Source organism: Uranotaenia lowii, chromosome 3, assembly GCF_029784155.1.
Source record: "Uranotaenia lowii strain MFRU-FL chromosome 3, ASM2978415v1, whole genome shotgun sequence".
NCBI lineage: Eukaryota > Metazoa > Arthropoda > Insecta > Diptera > Culicidae > Uranotaenia > Uranotaenia lowii.
This window is the reverse complement of record NC_073693.1, coordinates 268,154,200-268,167,732: the sequence shown is the minus strand read 5'-3', so window position 1 is coordinate 268,167,732 and position 13,533 is coordinate 268,154,200. Positions and strand designations below refer to the sequence as shown.

The window sequence follows — 13,533 nt, the reverse complement described above, 5'->3', positions numbered from 1 at the left end:
GGAGCAGATAGTGAAACGATTTTTCCAGGGCAAACTAAGATTTAAAAGATTGAGAGTAAAGAATTCTTTCAATTTCAACTTCAACCAAATCAAAAATCCAAAATGCACAAACTGCTTCAATAGTTGCATGAAGTTTATCAGCACATTCATAGCTGAATGAGTGACTGTTATTTAAGTACATCTTCGGTAGATAATTACTGATAAGCTAATGAAGTTCTTTCAATAGCCGATATGTAACTACTATCACATGGTAGAAGCTGTTCAGAATGGATTACAAGCATTCACAGGAACGAAATACGAAAAGTAATTGAATGTTATACCGACACCGACAAATCAGACTCCAATCCAATAATGAACTACCTTTGAGGTGGAATTATCGGTATTAGATTTGTACGGACGTAGGGTTCCGTTGTCTGTGTCCCACGAATTGGGTCCCAAACGGCTCGAATAATCCGGAGAAGCAGCAACAACTTAGGTCATCAATTTGACCAGCGATGGCGGAGCGAAACAAAGGCCGAGAACGAAACGAGATTTTCGGTGGCAAAACACGTCTGATGCTCACGAGTTAGGTTTAGAAAGTGAGCTTTATTGAAGTAAATAAATACATGTCACTTACAAGCTAAAGTTTGAATTCACTGTTCACTTTCTCGTCCAAATTTTCTCACTCTTAATTCTAGTGGTGTTAGTGTTCAGTGTTGGTAATTCATTTTCGTTTTGTGTGGTATATTGTGTGAAATAGTGTAAGGTGAAATTAATGTTTTGTGTTAAATATTTACATTTCATTTGTTCCCTTAGAACTAATACACTTGACATTCGTGTTCGATTAAATTTCTTTTCTTCATCAAAATGTATGTACTTCATTCTTGTGTCGGTGTCGAATCGCTGCATTGTGACTGCGTCGGAACATGCCGCCCCCCTTGAAATGTCCATTTCAACAGGACCTAGGATGGATGAAACGGCTCTCGATGTCGAGTTTCACGATGACTGCGAAGAATCCAACGGTATTCCGGTTCGCCATCGATTTGTTGCCGTCGTTGTCGAAACCAATCGTGTTGTCGAAAGCAGCACACATTGAACAGCAGCCGGATATGTAGATATCGACTGAAGAGCAATTATGGGAGATGGGTGGTGAGTGCAGCTCGGAGCGGAAGGCTGACGCTCGGATTCCGTGACTGTGGAGGATTCGGAGGCTTGGCAATGTGGGAGCGGGCACATTTTGCGGATCGAGCAACAGTGGATTTGGTTTCCATCACACAGCACGTCTGCCACTCCACCACACACATCATCGCCAACAATCGTCTTCAGGATTCGAGTGATGAGCCATTTCGTTGGAAGCAAGCTGTTGTCTTGAACCAGAACCATGTCACCGACGGATAGATTCGAATGTTGAGCGGGCCATTTTTGAGGACGCTGTAGAGTGGGCAGGTAATCGTACCAGCGATCCCAAAGCGCTTGGAGAACACGCTGTTGGTTTTGCCAGCGGAGCAGGTGATTGAAGGATAGTGTGATAGGGTTTGGTTCGGGAAGGGATTTTTTCGGACCACCGATGAGGAAATGGCCTGGAGTTAGGGCCTCGGGGTCTGTAGGATCATTTGAGCGGGAAGAAAGCGGCCGGGATTTTAAGCACGCTTTAATTTGTGTAACCGTAAGGGTAATTTTGTCTTGTGTCTAAAGGACAACAAGAGCCACTTGCAGATGATGTTTGACGATGTGTTTGTGGACTGTATTTCGAGTTTTGTTGGAACCATCCATCAAACAGTAACGACGAACTGTGGACAATAGATGCGAATGTCCCGCGTAAAGCATTTCTTCGTGAGCTTCGAGGTTGATGGGATCCGTTACGAAGTTCTGAATGAAGTACGGATTCTTTCGGTCGAATGGTCTCGTAACATTGATGAACAGTTTGCGGAAGAGAATTCGAAGAACACTGTACAAGTTGCCAAATGCTTCTCGGAACCGGGAATCTTGGTGGGTGCAGACTGCTAAAACATGAACAGATTTCCTCTTCTTGGTCCCTGCTTCTGGAGGCGTATGTAGCCACGTAGCGGTTGCAATAAGCTCCTGAATCTGCGAAACTCCATTGGCGACGAAAGAATTCCAATTCGTTGAATCACGCAAAATCCAGTGCAGGGCGAAGTTAGAGGACGACCACAGGTACTGATTGGCAAAACGAAAAATGGCGCAAGACTCTAGACGTGCAAGAAAAGATCGATGTTTCTCCGTTAGGGCGACTCTGGATTTAGCTGTCATCAGGTGGACCGTGACTGCATTCGTTGTAGTAATCAAACGAAGATGAATGCAGGAAATGAAAGTACGTAGCGACGAATCAGCAAACCCGTTTTTGGTCAAAATGAAAGAAGGAATCGAAGGCTGCGACAGGTGAGCGACGAGTTCGGGGTTTTTAACGATGTATTGTGCGGAACCGTCTTTGCGTGACTCGAAATAATTCCCACAAAGGCACTCCTTCACTCGAAATGCAGACTTTGACGGTCTTTTTTCACTAATACTCTGCTTGGGATCGTGAAATGTCGACAGATTGCAATGAACTCGATTTTTATCCTCTCTGGAACCACAGTCGTGAAAACCGGATACGAGCCAACCAAACACCGAATTCTGGAGCATCGGTTTTCCTTCGCCAAGCTTGGAATGGCCGCTTCGCAGGAGCTCGAAGAAAACCCGTGCACCGATCACCATGTCGATGGGACCACGCGTAGCAAACGAAGGATCGGCGAGACGAACGTTTTCCGGAATGATCCAATCGCTTACATCGGTAGTGCTAGTAGGCAGATCGCTGGTAACCTCATCCAAAACAATAAACTCCAGAGGAACTCTAAAGTTGTTGAGCCGCGAAGCAACTGTGGCAACAGTCGAAAACATCGAAACAGCAGAAATATTTCCTCCTATACCAGCAATCTCCGTGTTACCAGGAGTCTTTCGAGAATTTAGAAGACGACGAAATCTTTCGGTCATGAGGTTCGGCTGCGAAGCGCTATCAAGCAGAACCCGAGCGAGGGACGAAGTTCCGTCTGGACCGAAAACTTTGACGACAGCAGTGGCGAGAAACACTTGATTCGCAGGGGAGAGGTCGAGAATTTTGGTCCCCGAGTGCGTATGGGCGGAGAGGCTGAGAGGAGCAGGAACAAGATGCGAACGATCAACACCAGCGAAATTCGAAACGGATAACTGCTTCTCGCCAGCATTTGAGTCGGAACCTCGAGCTGTATCCAAATCCGGATTGTGCAGTAGTGAGTGATGCTTGGTTCCGCATATTCGGCAGGCTCCATACTTACAAGTAGCGAACGAATGTTTCCCAAAGAGGCAGTTAACGCACAACCCAGCTTTATCCACGATCACAGCTCGTTGAGTTACCGGCATTTGTTTGAACTGGTCGCAGAAATAGAGACGATGTCCCATCCCGCACGCCGCACAATTGTCTTTGGATTTGACGGTGGTTCCAGCATTCACGATTAGGGGAACAGGTCTGGAGTCACATACTGGTTGATCTGACTGCAATGTCTCTAGCTCCATCACGTACTCACGGATAAAAGTGATCAGCTCATCGTATTTCGGCATCCTCTTCTTATCCGCTACTCGCTGCCACTCGCGAAGCGTGTTGTGATCCAGTCGGGCTGATACCATGTAAATCAGAAGTGAACTCCAGCCTTTCGTGTTCTCGCCAAGCTTCTCCAAAATTCCCAAGTTGTTCTCGAAATCTCCAACTAAACTTGACAGTTCACGAGGACACTCTTTCCGCACCTTGTCCACCTTGAACAGTGCTTCGATGTGACTACGTACCAGGATATTCAAGTTCTGATATCGATCAGTTAGCATTTTCAGCGCCACCGAATAATTATTCCCCGTAACTGACATTTTCTCTACTAATTTCAATGCCTCTCCTCCAAGAGTCGACTTGAGGTAGTGAAATTTCTGCACATCCGATAAGTCCATATTACTATGTACTAGCGAGTCGAAAGTATCGTAGTACGAAAACCATCCTAGAATATCGCCGTTGAACTCCGGAAGTTTAATATCCGGCAATTTCAAGGCACGAAACGAATGACCCGTAGAGACTGACGATGGTGCTGGCGTTCGGGGTACCTCCAACGACGCATAAAATGCTTTGAGCGTGAAGTAATCCTCCTCAAAAGCTGCCATATCCATCGCGTAATCTGTCGCGGTATTTTCTTCCTCCTCAAGGCTCTCAAGGTTCATTGAAGCCTGGCAAAATCGCTTGTAATTGCTCTCAAGTGCGTTTTTACGAGCCAAAGCTTGTTCTTGTTGAGTCAATGGATCGAAATTGTGCATAAAGCACGTTCCATTGAATTTCGAGCATGGCGATAAATCACCAAGTTTTTCTTAAACTCCACTTCTTTCTTCATCGCTTAGCGGAAAAAATTCAAAAAAAAAACGGTCATCAATTTGACCAGCGATGGCGGAGCGAAACAAAGGCCGAGAACGAAACGAGATTTTCGGTGGCAAAACACGTCTGATGCTCACGAGTTAGGTTTAGAAAGTGAGCTTTATTGAAGTAAATAAATACATGTCACTTACAAACTAAAGTTTGAATTCACTGTTCACTTTCTCGTCCAAATTTTCTCACTCTTAATTCTAGTGGTGTTAGTGTTCAGTGTTGGTAATTCATTTTCGTTTTGTGTGGTATATTGTGTGAAATAGTGTAAGGTGAAATTAATGTTTTGTGTTAAATATTTACATTTCATTTGTTCCCTTAGAACTAATACACTTGACATTCGTGTTCGATTAAATTTCTTTTCTTCATCAAAATGTATGTACTTCATTCTTGTGTCGGTGTCGAATCGCTGCATTGTGACTGCGTCGGAACAAGATTCTATGCCGGACCGGCATTACCAAGCTTTCTAATAACTGGCATTGTCCTCCCAGACTAAACTGCATTGCATAAGCAAAAAAAATCTTCGTTTCCAACTGACGGCAAAAAACCACTAGCCAAGATGAGTTGTGCGTGTATAGGTAAACAGGCCGGCAACAGAAAACAGTTTCTAGTTTCCCATTCCCTCCCATTACCCTCCCAGTCTTATCTCTTTCCCTTCAAAGACAAAGGTGGATGAAACAAAACCCACCGGCCGAATGGCAAAAACTGAACCAAATCTATATCTAGGAGTCTCATGTCAGTTTGGTCAGCATCTTAGAGCATGCTTTTGATTTTACACATATGGAAGAGTTGTTATGTGAGTTAAGCTTAACATCAAAGATGTTATCAATCACTAGCACAACAGACCTTTTCGGTATCTACCTGAAGATGAGGTCAAATGTTGAGCCGTCTAGAGTGGACTGGATATTGATCGGGTCTACTTACTATCGGATGCTATATGATACTCCCTATTTCGGTAGAAGGGAAAAGGGCAGCCTAGTTGTAAGAAGGTGTTCGCAATATGCCAGAGGGAGGTCATTCGATTGCTCAGTAAGGGACGATGTAACGCCCGAAGAAGGTAAAGCGACATGCTTCCATAACAACTATTAGTCGGGTTTAGTCCACGACAATCGATCTTAACATAGCCCGTGCCAATTGACTCAGCTGGGTTTTGTTGGGTTAAAGTCTAGTTCAATGTAACGTCATCATTCACTAGCACAACGGGCCTCTCCAGTATTCATCAATCGATTAGGTCAGTTGTGGGCAGTCCAAGTACACCTTCAATCGGATCCACTACCGGACCTCTACACAAAACTTCATACCAGAAAACAGCCTCATCTATAAATCGTGGTTTGGGCCTTCAATCGCAAGTTCTTTGAACCGTTTCTACTTAGCCTAAGGTTAAGCTAAATAAGACATTACAACCTGATCTTTCGGTTCAAGGGCAGTCAAAATGCGACACGCTGGTACCGGCCGATTTCAGCAATAACCACATACTTTTAAACGAACGGGTTCAAACCATGTAACCCTTTATGACGACTGCTTCACTTTGAATAAATATCAAAGCTGGAGAGGTCACTGGAAGGAGTCGAGGAGCGTGTCATGTAATTGACGGTGAAATTTACTTCTGGGCGAAATTATAAACGCGGTACTCTACCCTGAATTTTACCCAGAAAAAAGATCTTTGACTATGGTTTCGCTTTAGAAACAGGAATATACCAGTGTACTACATCGTCTGCCGAAAAACGGGTCGGGAGCAACTTTCATCAACATGCTTTCGACACAGGGTGTTGTATTTTCGTTATTGTTACTGTTTCAATCACTTCCATGATATATTTGTCATATTTGACTTTAAGAAAAACCGTATTCTAAAGAAATCGGCCTAAGGAGACCAAAGCTATTGATAAAAAACTTATTTTTTATGTTCCTCCCGAAGAAAATGTCTCAAAATCCCATACAAACTTCAGGCTTGTTGAGCGACCCCTTCCCGTGATCCGATCTGGCCCAAATTTGGAACGAGATCTTGTACAAGGCCTAGGAACAATTTTAGTCTGCAGCGCATAACGTTTCCAAAATTCGGGTCATTTGGGGCACTCTACTCTACACTCGTTAGAACGTTGGTTACAACATGGGCTCAAATGTAAACGCGATACTCAAAAGTGAACTTCAAACAAGAAAACACTACCACCGAAGATACAAAGTTAATTCTGTCTCTGCCGGTATTTTTCCTGCATCTCGAAGAAATTGTTTCGCTTTTCACCAGAAAACATACCGCATTCAAAACTCAACAATATTAATCAATCAGAAAGTACATACCTTGACCATAACGCTTAAAAATGACTCTTCTTATCAACCTTCTCCTACGGTCAGGAAATGGAATCAACAAAGGAAAGGATCCGAAAGGAAAAATCCGAAAACCAAACCCTCGCTGGTAAAAGCCCTTTTTCACACATTCTGGCGAGACTGGGTGCTACTAACGATTGTCACGGTGTTCGGAGAAATTGTCTTCAGAATAGTTCAGCCTATCTTACTCGGACGAGTGCTGCTGTATTTTAGGTATGCTTCGATACAAAATAATCGACCTAGAGAACTTTTATGTTGATCAAAAAATTTACTTCTTAGACGACAGTCGGATATCACAAGGGAGCAGGCCATCTACTACGCCGTGGCCATGATCGCTGCCAAGGCCGCAAGTATCGTGATGGAGAACCAATACTCCATCCTAACCTGTTTGACAGGATTTCGCAACAAAATCGCGCTCTGCAGTTTGGTTTATCGGAAGTCCTTAAGACTATCTCACAGTGCCCTCGGAGAAACTTCTCCCGGAAAGGTGGTCAATTTGATGTCCAACGACATCGCTCGCTTCGAAATGGCTGCCTTAATGGTGTCGTACCTGTGGTCATCGCCGGTTTTGGCGATTGTGGTCCTGGTACTACTGTACTACGAAGTTGGCTGGGCTGGTCCCTTGGGAATGGTTGTGGTATTTTTGGCGACTCCCTTGCAATGTACGTAATTCAATTACTTAAGTTTGAAACAAGAATTTTGAGTGAAAATTTAAATTTGCATAGCTCTTTTAGGAAAAACTGTTTCCAAGCTACGAATGCAGACGGCCTTCAAAACAGACGAACGAGTTAGGCTGATGGATGAGATCATCTCCGGGATCAACGTGATCAAGCTGTACGCTTGGGAGAAACCGTTTGCAAAGCTGATTTCGGAAGCTCGCCGAGCAGAGTTGAGGATTGTGCTGAAAAGTGGGCTGATTTGGGGACTGTTTATGACGTTTCAACTGTTTACCAGTAGAGCAGCGCTGTGTGCCACAATGGTGGCGTTGATCTTGACCGGAGAGGAGTTGACAGCTTCTAAAGTGTTTGTGGTTTCGAGTTATTTGACCATAGTTTCCCAAACGTTTTCCTGGTTATTTGTTAGAGCAGTGGCTGAGGTATCGGAAGTCCTAGTTGGTATTCATCGGTTTCAACATTTCCTAGAACATGATGAGGTATCCGAAGCGTACAGGAATGAGACGTCGAAGATAGTAAGTCGATTATGAATAAAATATAGTGCAAGTAATGTTATTATTCTCATTTTACAGGATGATGAGCAGATTGCTAGGTCTGCTACTTCATCTGAGCTAGCTTTGGCTTTGCGAAATGTGAATGCTCGATGGAGTTCCTTGAAAAACACTGCACTTACCTCACATCCTACACTTCAAACAATTAACCTAGACGTTAAGAAAGGTAAACTCGTTGGAATAGTCGGTCCTGTAGGTGCCGGCAAGACTTCAGTCCTCCAGGCCATATTACGGGAGCTTCCGATAGAATCGGGATCTATCGAATGTGAAGGTACGATCTCGTATGTCAGCCAGGAACCCTGGCTTTTTGCGGGAACTATTCGCCACAATGTGCTTTTTGGGCTTCCCATGGACGCTAAACGATATAGAACGGTATTGAAGGTGTGCGCTCTGGATGTAGATTTAGAACAGTTTTCAAACGGAGACGAGGAATTGATCGGGGAACGAGGTATTTCTCTTTCTGGGGGTCAGAAGGCTAGGGTCTGGTAAGTTATCGACCTCTAACTTGGATTATCAGTAAAATGTTTTAATTTCAGTTTAGCAAGAGCGATTTACAAAAAGTCAGATATTTACCTACTGGATGATCCGTTGAGCGCCGTTGATGCTCATGTAGCAAGACATTTGTATGATCTGTGCATTGGTGATGACGGGTATTTAGGCAAGCTTGGGGCTACTCGGATTTTGGTGACACACCAGGTGCACTTTTTGGTTGAATCCGATTGGATCATCATCATGGACGAGGTTGGCAAAGAGGGACAAACTTTTTACACCAAATCCACAAAATCATTTTCTTTTTTCAGGGTCGAGTTGCCCACCAAGGAACTCCACATGACTTGATCCAAAAAGGTATTCTGAATCTACACGAAGTTGAACATGATCAGGAGGAAAGCTGCAGTGTTGCATCGAGCTCCTATGATACGGATTCATCCTCTAACAGTTCTAGCAAAAATAACGAGAAACTTGAGGAAGAAAATGCCAAACAACTGGACCGAGCTTTCGAGAAAACAGGAAACGACACACCTTCCAGGATTTTATTCATGAACTATTTAGCTGGAGTTGAAAGTTGGATCATTCTCGCCATATTGGCGATCCTGTTCGTATTGACGCAGGCTATCGTGTCTTTTGCCGATTACTGGGTCGGGTTTTGGTTATCACAAGAAGATCGACGTACGTTCCTGGCGAATTCAAACGCAACTATCGATGATTCCGAGAACGTTCCACTCAGTACAGACATCTGTCTGTACGTTCAATGTGCTGCGATTGCTAGTATTTTTCTCATTGCTTTAACAAGGTACGTATGAAGATCGATAAACTCTGGCTTTGAAAGGGCTCACTACTTTTAATTTGATTTTCCACAGGTCATTCAGCTTCTACAAGGCGTGCAACAAGGCTGCACAAGCGATCCACGATTGGACCTTCCGCGGATTGATTTCATCGGCAAAGTATTTCTTCGACACCAACCCTTCGGGAAGAATCTTGAACAGGTTTGCCAAAGATATGGGTTCAATGGACGAACTGCTACCTCGATCCGTACTCTACGCAATCCAGGCTAACCTCACCATTATTGGTTCCATGGTAGTGATCTTGATTGTTCAGCCTTACTTCATTGTACCGATTGTGGTTCTGTCGATAGTTCTGTTCTCCACAAGAAAAATTTACATGAGCACTTCCAAAAGTACTCGGCGCCTGGAAGGGATCAGTAAGTATTGCTTTGAGCTCTTGAAATCAATCTTTGGTTGTGGAACGGTTAATTTTACAGCCCGTTCACCAATATTCACGCACATCGCAACAACTTTAACGGGACTTCCAACAATCAGATCTTTCAAGGTCCAGAAACTTCTTATGGAGGAGTTCGATCAACATCAAAATGTCAATACCGGAGCAGGTTTTATGTTTCATTGTGGTCGAATAGCTTTCGGATTGGTTCTTGACGCCCTGTTCTTCCTACTTCTTGCTGTGGTAACTTTCACATTTCTCCTGATCGAAACCGATTCCTTAGGAGATAAGGTCGGATTGGTGATCACCCAGATCATGGGCCTTGCAGGGGTGCTACAGCTTGGCGTTCGGCAGAGTGCAGAGATGTTTAACCACCTAATCGCCGTTGAACGGCTGTTGGAGTACAAGAACTTGCCGGCTGAAGTTCAACCGGTAAAAGATTCTGAAGAATTAAAACGCAAAGAGAAGTGGCCCACGAGCGGTCAAATACAATTTTCGAGTGTGAACTTCTGTTACCATGTAAAATCACCACTTGTGCTGAGAAACCTATCATTCAAAGTTAAGCCTTCCGAAAAGGTAGGCATTGTAGGAAGAACTGGTGCTGGCAAGTCCTCGATTATTGGTGCTCTGTTTAGAACCGCAATCGTTGAAGGACGCATCGCAATCGATGGTGTTGACACTGGAACCATAACCCTTGAAACGCTTCGTTCCAATATCTCAATCATACCTCAAGATCCCGTGCTGTTCAGTGGTACTCTACGCAAAAATCTAGATCCTTTCGAGATGTACTCAGATGCAGAGCTATGGGCTGCATTGGAAATGGTGGAATTGAAAGACATCGCAAGTGGTCCTCAAGGGTTACAATGCCGTATCAACAATGGTGGATCAAATTTGAGCGTAGGTCAACGACAGCTGGTGTGTTTAGCGAGAGCCATCCTTCGGAACAACCGAATACTGGTGCTAGATGAGGCTACCGCTAATGTTGATCCTGAGTAAGAATTCTTTTAACTTGTGAATTTTTCAGGTGAATTTACCAGTTTTTTTTTTTAATATTTTCAGTACTGATAACCTGATTCAACGAACCATCCGGGAACGATTTGTCGAATGTACGGTTCTCACGATCGCTCATCGACTGAATACAATTATGGACTACGATCGTATCTTGGTCATGAGTGAGGGTCAAGCGGTGGAGTATGGAACACCGGCTGAATTGTTGCGCATACCACAGGGTGTTTTCAAGGATATTGTCCTGGCCACCGGATCGCTGGAAGCGGAAAATCTTATGAATATGGTTAAATAGATCGTTTTAAATGTCATAGGTTTAAATGTTTTATATACCTACCCGTAGAAAATATAGTAATAAGCGTGTTTAAAAATCACTTCAGAGATTAATTTACTGTTCATCTAAATGGTCGCGGTACACAGATGAAAATGAAAAATCTTATTTTGTCAATAACTCAAAAAATCGACACATATTGGCTTTGTGACATATTGAACAGGCCGGTTCAAAATTCAGCTTTTAACTATTCCCCATCGATTCCACCGTAATACAAAACCGGCTTATATCGCTTTTTAGAGTTTTTGGCAAAATAAGATTTTTCATTTTCACCTGAGGTGTGCCACTATCTAACGTAGTAACATTTTAAATAGAGTTTCCTTCAAACTTCTAAGAAATAGAAAAATTGTTTAGGTTTTCCTTTCAACTTACTACACCTAGATATTCAACTTCCGGTCGAATACCACTGATTAAGAAGTCGAGTTCACAAAAACCGTGCTGGGAAAATATAGTTTCAAAATATATATAGTCCTATTTGCCGCTAGAAGTATTCGTGTCATAATTCAGAGCTTTGCACTGACACTTTTTCATTTTGGGAACATTAACCTAAAAAACGAACGTGTTCGTCGGCCCACTGCTCGATTTTTGCACTGAAATTTTTGGAGGTTTATTGTCCTGATCTCGTCCGTCCGTACACGCCAGTGGGATGCCAGCTAATGTGCGTGAGAAATGTCAAACACAACTCTATACCCAACAGTAACAACTTAACCTCAATAAACGGGTTCGGAAAACAGTAACCTTTATTTCAAAGTGAATCGTACCGTTTTGTTAGCGCAATCTAGGTCAACTTCACCTCGCTCCGAGGAAAGCTTTACCTCGAAACAAGGTTGCGGATCTTCGATCAGAATGATTTTTTTTCCCCCATCCTAGTCACCAACGATTTTACTCCTCAACATAGAATGTCTGTTTTCTTTACAAACGACGCTTCTCAACATCGAGTATCACATACCTAGTTTGTTTTTCTATCCCTCTGATCACTAACAGTTACATATTTTCTGAGTTACTATCGGTAACCATCAAACAACCATCATTCGTTCTTGATGAAAACATTGCGCGAAGACGGCGTCGTATCATTCGACGTCTTCCCGACTCGCTGACGACCATGCTTCGCCACGAATGCTTCGTGAAGCAAAATGATGTAATTCTAGAAACGCAAGAGGTGCCCAAAACCTAAATCTAGGCCAATATTGGCTTATCTTCCTCTCAAGTTGTGTCAATTGTATGGGTCTTTGTTGTTATCCCGGGAATTGTCCTCGTAGTAACATTCTTCCTTAAGGGTCTGTGTCGACATCATCATCAACTCGCACCGAATCAACTCGCAGGCGAATGGAATCAGTTGCGAAGCAAATGATTGATGGAGTAACGAATGACTGAAAATCGGGATGGAACAAGGAACCCTTGGCAACAGAAACAGAACGAAAAATCATCGTAGGGGAAGAGGGGGCATAATGCCCACGTAAAGAAGGAAGCCTTGTTTTAGAGTACATTTGAAAAGATTAACTTTAATATTCGATTGTGTTTGGAAGTTTGGTTTATTTTTTGTCTAAATCTGATAACTGGAAGGTCAAAAAAGGCCACACATTTAATGAAGTTTGAAGAGTAGGTTGAAAATTGGATTTCAGATTCAGTAGGGGCATAATGCGCATATGTGTGTACCCAATCGCGCCGTTAAACGTTTGATAAGTGTTTATTGATTCAAGTGCCTTTGATTGCTTAACCAATTCTATCGATGCGTGCTACTTGTTCAGGTTCTGAGGTAAAGAATCTCACAAGTAGTTTAAAGCTGTCGACAACACAATGCCCTAGCTCACATTTTCACCATCTACTGGTTTTCTTCTTCGCAATCGGTCGAAGCAGCGCTGCCGGCAGAGGGCGAGCTTGACGAAGCCCCTCTCGAGGACTGTTGGGATACCATCAAGACAGCCATCAACAGTGCTGCGGAGAACGTCATCGGTTATGTGAAGCGAACTCGACGGAACGACTGGTTCGACGAGGAGTGTAGGAGGGTGATGGACGAAGAGAATGCGCGTCCGAATTTTCCAGGAGAAAAAGCGCCGCCTGGAGGAGGAGGAGCTCGAGGAGCTTGAGCAGCTGCATCGTTCCCAAGAAACACGAAAGTTCTATCAGAAACTCATCGCATCCCGCAAAGGCTCCGTGCCGCAAGCCGAAATGTGCCGGGATAAGGACGGAGGCATCCTGACGGACAATCGTGAGGTGACCAAAAGGTGGAAGCAGCACTTCGATGAACACCTGAACGGCGCACATGCAGGAGATCAAGACGGTGGGGAAGATACATCGCCGGCGCACACAGGGGTAAAACATGAAAAAGGCGATCAAAACTGTTTTCTGCCGAAACTGTTCGTTTTAGACCTATAGTGTCTTCGAGACAAATGACCAAAATTACAAGGGCTAAAAAAATAGTTTTTTGAAAAATTGATTAATCCACCTAGTAGTGAGTTAGAAAAACTAACTTTTTTAATAACCATTTTAGAGCTGTACTGTCTGAGAAAAGTTATTAGCTTGTAC

General features: G+C 43.6%; 1 protein-coding gene across 2 annotated transcripts in view; it reads left to right on the top strand.

Moving 5' to 3' along the window:
- LOC129758220 (ATP-binding cassette sub-family C member 4-like) overlaps positions 1 to 11,050 on the top strand; it is a 30,433-nt gene extending 19,383 nt beyond the window's left edge. For both annotated transcript variants that reach the window (XM_055755684.1, XM_055755683.1), the window contains 9 exons: positions 6,758 to 6,943; positions 7,010 to 7,392; positions 7,456 to 7,919; positions 7,977 to 8,440; positions 8,492 to 8,696; positions 8,756 to 9,246; positions 9,314 to 9,654; positions 9,715 to 10,663; positions 10,731 to 11,050. In XM_055755684.1, the coding sequence (XP_055611659.1) occupies positions 7,059 to 7,392; positions 7,456 to 7,919; positions 7,977 to 8,440; positions 8,492 to 8,696; positions 8,756 to 9,246; positions 9,314 to 9,654; positions 9,715 to 10,663; positions 10,731 to 10,971 (3,489 nt within the window). In that variant the 5' untranslated portion in view covers positions 6,758 to 6,943; positions 7,010 to 7,058 and the 3' untranslated portion in view covers positions 10,972 to 11,050. The remainder of the gene's footprint in view (positions 1 to 6,757; positions 6,944 to 7,009; positions 7,393 to 7,455; positions 7,920 to 7,976; positions 8,441 to 8,491; positions 8,697 to 8,755; positions 9,247 to 9,313; positions 9,655 to 9,714; positions 10,664 to 10,730) is intronic.
- Positions 11,051 to 13,533: the final 2,483 nt, after the last annotated feature.